The 11,630-nt window shown below is 43.1% G+C and overlaps 1 protein-coding gene across 3 annotated transcripts in view; it reads right to left on the reverse strand.

The window, feature by feature from the left end:
• The window catches only part of Egfem1 (EGF-like and EMI domain containing 1), a 599,915-nt gene extending 597,750 nt beyond the window's left edge, over nt 1-2,165 (reverse strand). For 2 of the 3 annotated variants that reach the window (NM_001415037.2, XM_087622006.1), the window contains 1 exon segment: nt 1,186-1,561. In NM_001415037.2, coding sequence (NP_001401966.1) covers nt 1,186-1,274 — 89 coding nt within the window. In that variant the 5' untranslated portion in view covers nt 1,275-1,561. 3 annotated transcript variants of the gene reach the window in all.
• Nucleotides 2,166-11,630: the final 9,465 nt, after the last annotated feature.

The raw sequence follows: 11,630 nt of genomic DNA on the forward strand, positions 1-11,630 counted from the left end.
TCTAAATCCAGCTCTTCAAAGTAAACAATGCAAATCTTAGCAATTCCAGGGAAACCAAGCTCAAGAGTAACTCCTCCCGTTCCAAAGGAATCCACATTTAGAAACTATGTAGGCAAGAAGTTGGGAGATACAATGACACTCTGGCTCTGCTCATAGTTAATGGCCTGTAACCGAATTTCGCCAAGGATGAAATATTGAAATGTAAAGTGAACCCCAAACAGTATTTTTCTTACAGGAAAAAGTAAAGCTTTGGGTTATTTCTCTAAACCACTTTCCTAGTATATAATATTCATAGTTCAGAAAAGCAAAGAAGATGTTGAAAAGGTTTGGCTGTCTCCTCATCACTGCCCAAGAGCACAACAGGAAAAGCAGAATTGGAGCTCGCTCGTCCACCAGACTGTTCGAAACTGAAGATCCTGGTGTAAAGCAAGACCTGGCAAAAACTTCTTCAGCCGGTGAAGGCGAGCAGGCTATTAGACTTCTCAGGAACTTCTTTCAGCGCTCCACATGGGACCGAAACCAGACCTTTCTCAGCCATACCCGTTTCTAATGCAGAAGGAATCCTCCCTGTGCCCCTTCCTCCTAACCCTCCAACTAACCTCAGCTGCTGACACATGCTTTTGCTGGCTCCATGCCTCTCTCATCAGACCTGTGAAATAATCCATTCTTCATCATACCTCAGGAGCACACTGGATTCTACACACACACACACACACACACACACACACACACACACACACACACACTATGAATGTCAAGAGTGTTCCCATTCGATGCGTTTTAAGGCAAAAGCTTTGTAGAATGTAACCAGTTACGTCCCAAACACGAAATTAAGTGACACATATACCCGCGCGTATAAACCCTCAAACTCCGGGGCAGGGAGGCAGGAAGGGGGAGGGGGTGATGTCTATCAGGTGCTTGGAAAAAATCATGTTGAAAGCGCTGGACTGTCATTGGCAGTAGTTCTGCTGGGCGGTGGCGCTCCCGGAGTCTAGTACATTCCCGCCCCAAACAGGTCAGTGACATCCCCAAGTACTCATTCCCTGTGACTGTTAGCACCCCCATCCCTCCACCGCTTACTGGAGAGACCTGGTCTCTGCCTCTGCCCGTGGTTTTGCTCGGGTTGGGCGGGGGCGCACGGACCAAAGATGCTGTCCCCGTGCGTTCCGGAGCTGGCGGACTTACATGCCGGGCTGGAGCTGTAGGGCGCTTCCTGGCGGCCAGTTGGCAGCGGCCCAGACGCAGACGCACCAGAAGCACAGCCAGGAGGTCATCTCGGTGAGGGTGAGCCGGCGGGGCCATCGCCCCAACTGCGCGAGGCGCACGGCTGGGTATCGTCAAGTCCGAACCCCGCGCAGAAGTTAGGCTCGCCAAGCAGAAGTTGCTAGTGCCGGGCTCGCTCTTGAGGACCGCGCCGTGCGTCTTGCTGCGGAGGGCACCGCAGCAGCTCGACCCCAGCTAGAGACACCCGCAGCAGCGGCCGTGCTAGAAGAGGCCGGCCAAACCAACCCCGGGCACTGTAGCCCAAGAGCTGCACAGCCTTGCACTGCCGGCGGCGACTGGAGACCAGTGAGACCAGCGGTCCTGCAGCCCCCGCAGCCCCGGTGCCATGGCAACGCGCTCGCCGCCCTCTGGCCCCAGCCCCTCCGGAGCGCTTAAAGAGACAGCCCCCTTGGCCACCACGCGCTCCTTGGGCATCCAGGCGGCCCCCACCCCCACGCCCTCTTCACCTTCTCTTCTCCAAGGGGCTCGGGCGGTGGCTGGAGAGGCATCTAGCATGCCGCATCATGTTCTTCCATCAATAATCCACACAACTCTACTCTCAACCTCTCCCTCCAAAGCCTTTGAGCATCCTCCGCCCCAAGCCAGCAAAGATGCTCTCCTCCTGTAACACCAACCTGCTTAAGACCAACCAGCTGCGCATCTGCCACCAGCAGAGAGCAAAAGCAAGCTGACTTTTGATTCCCTCTCTCTCAGCTCCCTCCCACCTGGAGGCTGGGAAGACAGTCGGAGCACTGCTCTGAGGGAGGTAAGCTTGAAGTGAGAAAGGAACTGCAATTGATGGAGTCCAGTTTGCTGCCAAATCGACAGTTGCTGCACACATCGCTGGCGCATCCAGAAGTCCTGGATATTCAAAACGAGATAATCTCCCTCCGCTCTATTTGGCCAACATCTCACTCATTTTAGGCACCAAGAGTTTTAAGAGGCGCCGGCTCTTCTCCAAACCTAGTCCCTCCTTTCTTTCAAACCAGCTACCGATGCCTAAAATCTGCAGAGCAACCTCCAGTTGCTAGCCCCCCAAGGCCCTTCCAGAAGGGAACAGCGTCTGCTCGAATAGGGAAGCTTCGGCTGCGGTGCTGGCCAGCGCTGCCAAAGATGCGCAGCCAAGAGCGGAGCGGAGCGGTAGCCAGTAGCTTCTCCGGCCCGAGGCTATGCCTTTGCCTGGCGCCAGCTGCTGTCTGGAAGGCCACAAGCCTCTGGGAGTGTGTTTCATGAAAATAAAAATCTATGGCGCGTCATGCCCTCCAACAAGGACAGCCCAGGCTCGGAAGCCATCATTTGCGGTTTACCCCAACAAAATGTGCAGCAATCTTCAGGGGGACAAACTTTTGCTTTTATTGCTAAACTTAGGAAAAGTGGCTCTCCAGTGACTTGTTCCTTGACAAATACTTAAAGTGGTACTACCTGATTGCCTCATTCCTAGAACCCCTAAAAAGAATCTTTCTTAAAATGTGTTTTAGGTTCCCTCTTGTCCCAAAGGTTGTCACCTGCCCCTTAGTTTCAAAGCAATGTTCCTTTCTTTTCGTTCAGCTTTTCTGACACTGAAAAAGCAACTGGGTATTTCTAGAGGACTGGAAGGATGCTGTAGAGATTTCTTTGAAAAGGAAATGAAGATGGGCCTAGAGGGGTGGGGAGAGAGGGAAAGGGAGAGGGAGCAGGAAAGGGAGAGGAGAAGAGAGGAGATGAGAGAGCAGAGGAGAGGAGAGGAGAGGAGAGGAGAGGAGAGGAGAGGAGAGGAGAGGAGAGGAGAGGAGAGGAGAGGGGGAGGGGAAGGGAGAGGAGAGGGGAGGGGAAGAGAGAGAGAGAGAGAGAGAGAGAGAGAGAGAGAGAGAGAGAGAGAGAGAGAGAGAACGAATCATGGTCGATTTTGAGTTGGAATTCTTCCAGAATTTTGAGTTGGAATTCTTGCAGAATCTATTTGCCTTAGATGTAGCTTTTGCTACACGCTCATTTTTATTTAAGTTAAACCTGTATATACACATCTCTTTTATTTGACTTCAACTTATGAACAAAGTTTAAAATTATAAAAGTAAGACTAGTTATCTTTTGACATGTATCCCAAACAGATAATTTTAGTTTTGGTTGCACAAAAGAAATATTTATGTCCCCTGCCACAACTATAAAAGAAGGATACAATCCTATTTTCTTTCCTAGATGCAGTTCTGCCTTCAATAGGCCCTGGGGACCTGGAGAAATCTACCCTCAGTGACAGGGCTTGTGTGTGCTCCAGACATTCATCTCACTTTCTGATTAGTTCTTGGCATAGACTGTTGTACTACACTGATATCTGAAATTTTCTACAAAATCTGAATCTCTTGTTCATCTTTATTTGAAAGAAAAAAAGGAAGGAAGGAAGGAAGAAGGGAAGGAAGAAGAAAATGAAACAAGTTAATTGCTGAATATCCCCTCTTTAATTTGTCCTATTCTGGGTCAATGTTAATGTATAATCAAATGGGCAGGACAAGCAGGGTCCTATGCAGATGAGAACACCAGAAAGTTACATGCTATTAGTTATTTGCTAATACATGGCAAAAAGTGTCTACTGAACCATGTACTGGGAACAGTGTACACATAGGTAAATAGATTAGCTCAGTGCCTTCTAAATCTACTTCTTAAACCTCCAGGTTGCTTTAATACTGTTTTTGATCTTAATTGTTTTAATGAAAATGTATAGTATACCTAAAGATAACAGGGTAGACTAGCTGTCTCCTGATGTCCCCTGTGAAGTGTTAAGCCTTTCTTTGCTCCTGGACTAGTTTTAACTCCGTGGGGATCTACAACTAATCCTATTCCCTTCTAGAATGCAAAGAATATTCTAAAACATTCCCTTTCTCTGTATTGAAGAAAGTCTTGCATAAATAATAGTCCACACTTATTACAAAGGGAAGTTTGAAGTAAGTCATAGTCGAAACTCACAAATACTTGAGGACCTGATGATAATGGACAAAGACAGAAATATATGCAAATTATCTGATTTGCATGACTGCAGTGCAGGATAGCTTAGGTATGTAGGAAGTACATCAGTCCACTAGAACTCCTGCATTTGAACATTTTTCTTTCAGTTACATTAGTTTGAAGCATATTTAGTATAGATGAACATTGAAAGCACTTTGGATGTGACAGACTAAATACGATTAGTGTATATCCCATAAAGTGAGGTTGATTTCAAGGTATTCTTTTATGAATATTAATCTAAATACAACATCATTGCAATATTACATAAGCCACATCATTACACGAAGTGGTCTAAGTATTCATATTTTTCCATGAACTGAATGAACCTGATTTGAATTCAGCTTCCCTTTTTTGTAGCACACTCATGCATCTTAAAAGCAAGCAGTAAGGGGCTGCAGAAATAATGCAATTGGTGAGATGCTTGGAAAGCCAGCAGGGGGACTGGAGAGTGAGTCTCAGAACTCAAGTAACAAAGCTCAGACTGGGAAAGTTCAGACAGGTGGCTCACCAAGCCAGCCAGCCTACCCCAGTTTCAGTAAGAAAGCCTGTCTCCAAAGCATGGTGGTGGCATCTTAAGGAACAACTTGGGTTAACTTCTGCCCTCCAAATATGCATGTATGCAGGTATGTACATACTCATCCCCTAAAGAGAAGGCATGTATCTCAGCACATATGTATACACACATACAGAAAATGACTGGTGACTGACTTGATTGGTAAGCAATAGGAAATCTTCCTGTTACAACCTTTTGTATTAGAGCAGCAACACTGCTACCTGGTTTTAGGGTACTGTGATCACATAAATGAGGCTAGAAACAGAGAAAACAATTTGCCTTCATTGCTTAAAGTGGCAGGCATTACTAAATTAGCAAAGCAAGAGAAAGAATTAGCTATGAAAAGAGCCAGTTTCAAAAACTAAAAGAAATGTAGTATTAACAATACCCTCTTGCTCAGACACAAATTTCATAAAAAAATCTAGAATCTTCATAAATTGAGTTCTCCTTCTATCAACAGCTATTATTTTTATACTGACAAACTAGATAGGATCTTAAAAACCAGGCCCCATATAATTGACAAACACCACCCCCAGCAAAGAGCCCAACGGTTTGGAGGGGCTTCCGTGGTCATGCCCCATGACACCCCAATTTTTGCATACCTGCATCAGAGGAGTGATAAATCAAGCTTCTTTCTTGTTGGGAAGAGGTGGGGATGCCAATTTCATGCTTTATGTATGCTGGTTGCAAAAAGGGAGTGCTTACCTAAGAAGAAATAGATTCCAACCAGATGTTCCTCGAATATTCCTCAGCTGCTACTGAAGCTTCGCCGCCGTCACCGAATACTTTATCTTCTTCTTCTATCTTCTTCTAATTGAGAAATTGTTGATCCATGCAGTTCAACACGCAGGCTGCTGCAAAAGTCTTCCTGCCAAGGCTTTTCAGCACTGCTGTTCTGCACACAAAACTCCCAGTGTCTGTATGGGGACTGAGGCAAAAGAAAAAAAGAAAAAGAAAAAGGAAAAGGAAAAGAAAAAGAAAAAGAAACGCAGACCATCCTATTCAGCAGGTGTTTGGGTTGAAAGAGGAGGTCAGAAAGCAATTCTTCAAAGGGGCTTCTGTCACCTGCAAGTGTAGTAAATTGCCGTCATAGAAGTGTCTACAATGCACTAATGAGCCATGTACACTAAAATCTTGATGTCAGACAAAATAGAATGAAATTCACCCAGAAACTAACTGGGTCTCCCACCAAGATCTAACTAGTCATTCTGGTCTGATTTCACCTGCCATGGAATCTTGTCCCTACAAAGACATGGCTAACTCTGTCTTCCTAAAGAAAAATTATAAATTCAACCTGTATTGAGATTTTTTAATGGTGTATCTATCCCTTTCTTAGTCAGTCACAATGACTTTAAAATTGTAAGTTAGGTTGGAACTTCCATATATTTATTAGAACATAATTAAAGACTTGGGCAGACACATAGTTGACCTGTACCTTTGGCTTTTAAAAATAACATCTTATACAGCTAATACTGATCATTAACATTAAATAACAATTGCACCTTTTTCTTTTATTGAAATAGCTTCTTTTCCTCTATATTCTGAATACAGTTTCTCCTTCCTCTACCCTTTCCAACACTCACCTCTGCTTCCATGTAGATCCATCCTGTTCTGTCTCTCACTAGAGAACAACAGTCATCTAAGGGATAATAAGTTACAATATAATATAATATAATATATTGCAGTAGGACAAAACAAACTAGTAAAAGAGGCCAAGAAAAGGAACAAGAACTAGAGACAGACCCAGAGACCTCTCATTCGCACCATAACAATTTTTGAGATATACAATTCTACAGTGTTAAGCATGTCACTTCATGTACAGTAGATCTCAGAAGGTCTTCATTTTGCAAAATTGGAACCCTGCATCATGAGCTGTTAGCTCCCTCTTCCCCTTCCCTGTACTTTCTGCTTCGAAGTCAGCCATTTTTGCTACTCCACAAGAGTGGAGACAGCATCTGTCTGTAACTGGTTTGTTTAGCTCAGGATCCTTCCTTTTTCTGAGGAAGTCATGCTAACAGGTGTGAGGTGAGAGCTCACTGTGGTTTTAATTTACATCTCCCTCACAAGTGATACCCATCAACTTTTCAGGTATCTGGTAGTCACCTTTATGTGTCATTTGCAAAAGGTTCAGTGCTTGCCCATTTGGAATTGGGTTACATGTTTTCTTGCTCTTGAGTTTCTCATATACTTTAGATGATGAATATTCATTAGAACCACAGTTGTAAAATACTTTGTTCAGTTACACAGTCTGTCTCTTAATGCTGTTATCCCCTTTACTATGGAGAGATTTCAAATCACTCCACTGGCCCGGTTTTGTTTCAATTGCTATGCTCCTAAATATACAATCAAAGCTTTCCTGTTCTTGTCAGTCATTTTGCTGTGCCAAAACCTAAGTATAAGTTCATAGTCTGTTTTGATCATGTGTCCTCACCTCTCTCTTTGTGTGTGTGTGTGTGTGTGTGTGTGTGTGTGTGTGTGTGTGTGTGTGTGTAATTGCATGTGAATTCGAGAGATTCATTACAGATGTCTTTCTCAATTGATCTTTAGGTTTTTAAAATTAACTTGCTGATTGGTTGCTAAGGGGTCTCCCACCGACTCTGGAACTTTTAGGTTTGCTGCCTCTTTTACACACAAGCTAAGACCGAGCTTGGTTCTTCATGCTTCCGTAGCAAGAACTTTACCAACTGAGCCCCTCCTAAGACTACTGACTTGGTTTTCATACATGGTGTGGGGCAAGATTTGAATTTCACTCTTTGACATTAAAGAATTTCATCAGAATTTTCACAGAGATTATGGACATTTTCCTAAATTTATTATTCATTATCTCTGTCTCTGTGTCTCTGTGTCTCTGTGTCTCTGTCTCTCTCTGTCTCTGTCTCTCTCTCTCTCTCTCTCTCTCTCTCTCTCTCTCTCTCTCTCTGTGTGTGTGTGTGTGTGTCCTACTTATGCCATAGCATATGTGTGATGTTCACAAGGGACTTCCACTAGTCAATTGTGAGGTATAGGGATCAAACCTGGGTAACAAGACCCCCCATAGCAAGAGCTTGCCTTGCTTAACCATCTCGCCAGCCCTGGACTCAGGTTTTCCGCTGATTTTCGCGCAGCATCTTTTCGTGTATCTGTACCATCTTTAGTGTACTGCACCAGCATGTCATGGGATTCACTGGGAAGACAGTACACCTTCTTAGTCCAATGAGGTTATACGTATCTTGCTTTGTGTAGCTTATGATCGTGGGTGTGTTTCTTTCATTCCTTTTTATGGCTCATTGTTAGAGTATTGGAACAATTGATTTCTGACCACTGGGTTTGTTTTTTTCATTTCTATTGAGTTTACTTATCACTTTTAGCATTTCAGTCTGGGTATCTCCAGGGTTGTCTATTTTTATTATTAATCATTCCATTCATTGACATCAAATGATATCCCACTTTCCAGTGACCCCTCCACCAACTCCCCATCCCATATCTCCCCCCTACACTTCGGCTGTATGAGGGTCCTCCCCCCCACACACACACTCTCCAGCCCCACCTTTCCAGCATCCCCTTACACTGGGGCACCAAACCTCCCCAGAAGCAAAGGCCTTCCCTCCCATTGCTGTCAGGCAAGGCCATCTTCTGCTACATGTGTATCTGCAGCCATAGATCCCTGAAGTACACCCCTTGATTGGTGGTCTAGACTCCAGGAGATCTGGGTGATCGGGCCAGACTATTGTTCTTCCAATGGTGTTGCAATCTTCCTCTGGTCCTCCAGTCCTTCCACCAGCTACCCGACCAGGTTCCCTGAGCTCAGTCTCGCAGTGCCTAGTTGGCCCTTCCTTCAGTCTCTGTTTCGCTTTTTTGTCCCTGTTCTCCCATTGGACAGGGACATTTCTGGGTTAAAATCTTTGAGATGGGGTAGTGCCTATCTACTGGAAGTGGTCGCAGCATCTCTACCTCCTCTGCACACACCGCGCATCGACTAAAGTAATCCCAGCTGGATCCTGGGAGCCTCATGTTTCCCTGGTGTCTGGGTGGCTATCCCAGCTCCTCGTCCCCCCCACCCCCGTTACATATTTTTGTGCAATTTCCTGGCCCTCTGTATGTCTCTCACATCTCCTTAATTTTATAATACTGCCACCTTTATTTCCTCCCCCTCCTCTCTCCCTCCCAGGCCCCCCTTTCCCTCCACCTCCCAAGAACTTCCTGTTCCCTCCTCGATGCAGGATTAAAGCATCCACACACTGGTCTTCCTTCCTTCTCTATGCTCCAAATGGACTGTGGGTTGTATCATGGGCATTGTGAGATTTTGGGCTAATATCCACTTATTAGTGAGTATATACCGCGTGTGTTCTTTCATGTTTGGGATACCTCAGTCAGGATGATATTTTCTAGTTCCATCCATTTGCTTGTGAATTTCATGAAGTCATTGTTTTTAATCCCTGTGTAGTACTCCATTGTGTAGATGAAATACATTTTCTGTATCTATTCTTCTGTTGAAGGGCCTTTGGGGTGTTTCCAGCTTCTGGCTATTATAAATAAGGCTCCTATGATCATATGTCCTTGTTGTATGTTGGATATATGCCCAGGAGGACCTGGCTAGAACTAATTCCAGTTTTCTCAGGAACCACAAGACTGATTTCCAAAGTGGTTTTACCAGCTTGCAGTTCCACCAAAAATGGAGGAGTGTTCCTCTTTCTCTACATCCTCACCAGCATCTGCTGCCACCTGAGTATTTGATCTTAGCCATTCTTATTGGTGTGAGGTCAAATCTCAGGGTCAGTTTGATTTGCATTTCCCTGATGACTATAGATGTTGAACATTTCTTTAAGTGCTTCTCAGCCATTCAAGATTCCTTGGTTGAGAATTCACTATTAGCTCTGTACTCTACCTTTTAATAGGGTTATATGGTTCTCTGAAGTCTAACTTTTTGAGTTCTTTGTATATTTTGGATATTAGCCCTCTATCAGATGTAGGATTGGTAAATATCTTTTCCCAAACTGTTGGTTGCTGTTTTGTCCTATTTATAGTGTCCTTTGCTTTACAAAAGCTTTTCAATTTTATGAGGTTCCATTTGTCCATTGTTGATCTTAAAGCATAAGTTTTAAGAAGTTTTTCCCTATGCCCAAGTATTTGAGGCTCTTCCCCATTTTCTTTTCTATTAGATTCAATGTATCTGGTTTGATGTGGAAGTCCTTGATCAACTTGGACTTGAGCTTCATACAGGGCTATAAGAATGGATCAATTTGCATTCTTCTCCATGCTGACCTCCAGTTGAACCAGCTCCATTTGTTGAAAATGCTGTCTTTTTTCCCATTGGATGGTTTTGACTCCTTTGTCAAAGATCAAGTGACCAGAGGAGTGTGGGTTCATTTCTGGGTCTTCAATTCTATTGCATTGATCTACCTGCCTGTCACTGTACCAATGTCATGCAACTTTTATCACTATTGCTCCATAATACAGTTTGAGGTCAGGGAGGGTGATTCCCCCAGAAGTTCTTTTATTGTTGAGAATAGTTTTTGCTATTCTGTTTTTTTCTTTTTTGATTTTCCAAATGAATTTGCAAATTTCTCTTTCTAATGCTATGAAGAATTGAGTTGGAATTTTGATGGGTATTGCATTGAATCTATAGATTGCTTTCTGCAAGATGGTATTTTTACTATATTAATGCTGCATATCAATGACCATGGAAGATCCTTCTATCTTCTGAGGTCTTCTTTGATTTCTTTCTTCAGGGATTTGAAGTTCTTATCGTAAAGATATTTCACTTGCATGGTTAGAGTCACACCAAGATATTTTATATTATTTTTGACTATTGTGAAGGGTTTTGTTACCCGAATTTCTTTCTCAACCCTTTTATCCTTTGAATAGAGGAAGGCTACTGATTTGTTAGAATTATTTTATATCCATCCACTTTGCTGAAGTTGTTCATCAGGCATAGGAGCTTTCTGGTAGAATTTTGGGGGTTGCTTGTGTATACTATCATATCATTTGCAAATAGTAGTATCTTGACTTCCTTCCTCCCCTTGATCTCTTTTTTGTTGTCTAATTGCTCTGGCTAGGACTTTGAGTATTCTATTGAATAGGTAGGGAGACATTGGGCAGCCTTGTCTTGTCCCTAATCTTAATGGGATTGCTTTGAGTTTCTCTCCATTAATTTGATGTTGGCTATTGGTTTGCTGTATATTGCTTTTATTATATTTAGGTATTGACCTTGAATTCCTGATCTCTCTAATACTTTTAACATGAATAGGTATTGTACTTTGTCAAAGAATTTTTTCAGCATCTAATGAGATGATCGTGTTTTTCCCCCCTTTGAGTTTGTTTGTATGGTGAATTACATTTATGGATGTCCATATATTGAACCATCCCTGCATTCCTGGGATGAAACCTACTTGATAATGGTGGATGACTGTTTTGATGTGTTCTTGGATTCGGTTTGTGAGAATTATATTGAGCATTCATAAGGGAAATTGGTTTGTAGTTCTCTTTCTTTCGTGGGTCTTTTTGTGGCTAGGTGTCACTGTAACTGTGGCTTCATAGAATGAATTGGATAGTGTTCCTTCCATTTCTATTTTTGGAATAGTTTAAGAAGTACTGGCATTAGAGCTTCTTTGAAGGCCTTATAGAATTTTGCACTAAAACCATCTAGTCATAAGCTTTTTTTTTTTTTTTTTTTTTTTTTTTTTTTGTGGTTGGGAGTCTTCTAATGGCTGCTTCTATTTCCTTCTGGGTTATGGGACTGTTCAGATGGTTTATCTGATCCTGATTTAACTTTGGTACTTGGTATCTGTCTAGAAAATCATCCATTTTATCCACATTTTCCAGTTTTGTTGAGTATAGATTTTTATAGTAGGATCAGATTTTT

This window comes from Rattus norvegicus, chromosome 2, assembly GCF_021556685.1.
Source record: "Rattus norvegicus strain SHRSP/BbbUtx chromosome 2, alternate assembly SHRSP_T2T, whole genome shotgun sequence".
Classification (NCBI taxonomy): domain Eukaryota; kingdom Metazoa; phylum Chordata; class Mammalia; order Rodentia; family Muridae; genus Rattus; species Rattus norvegicus.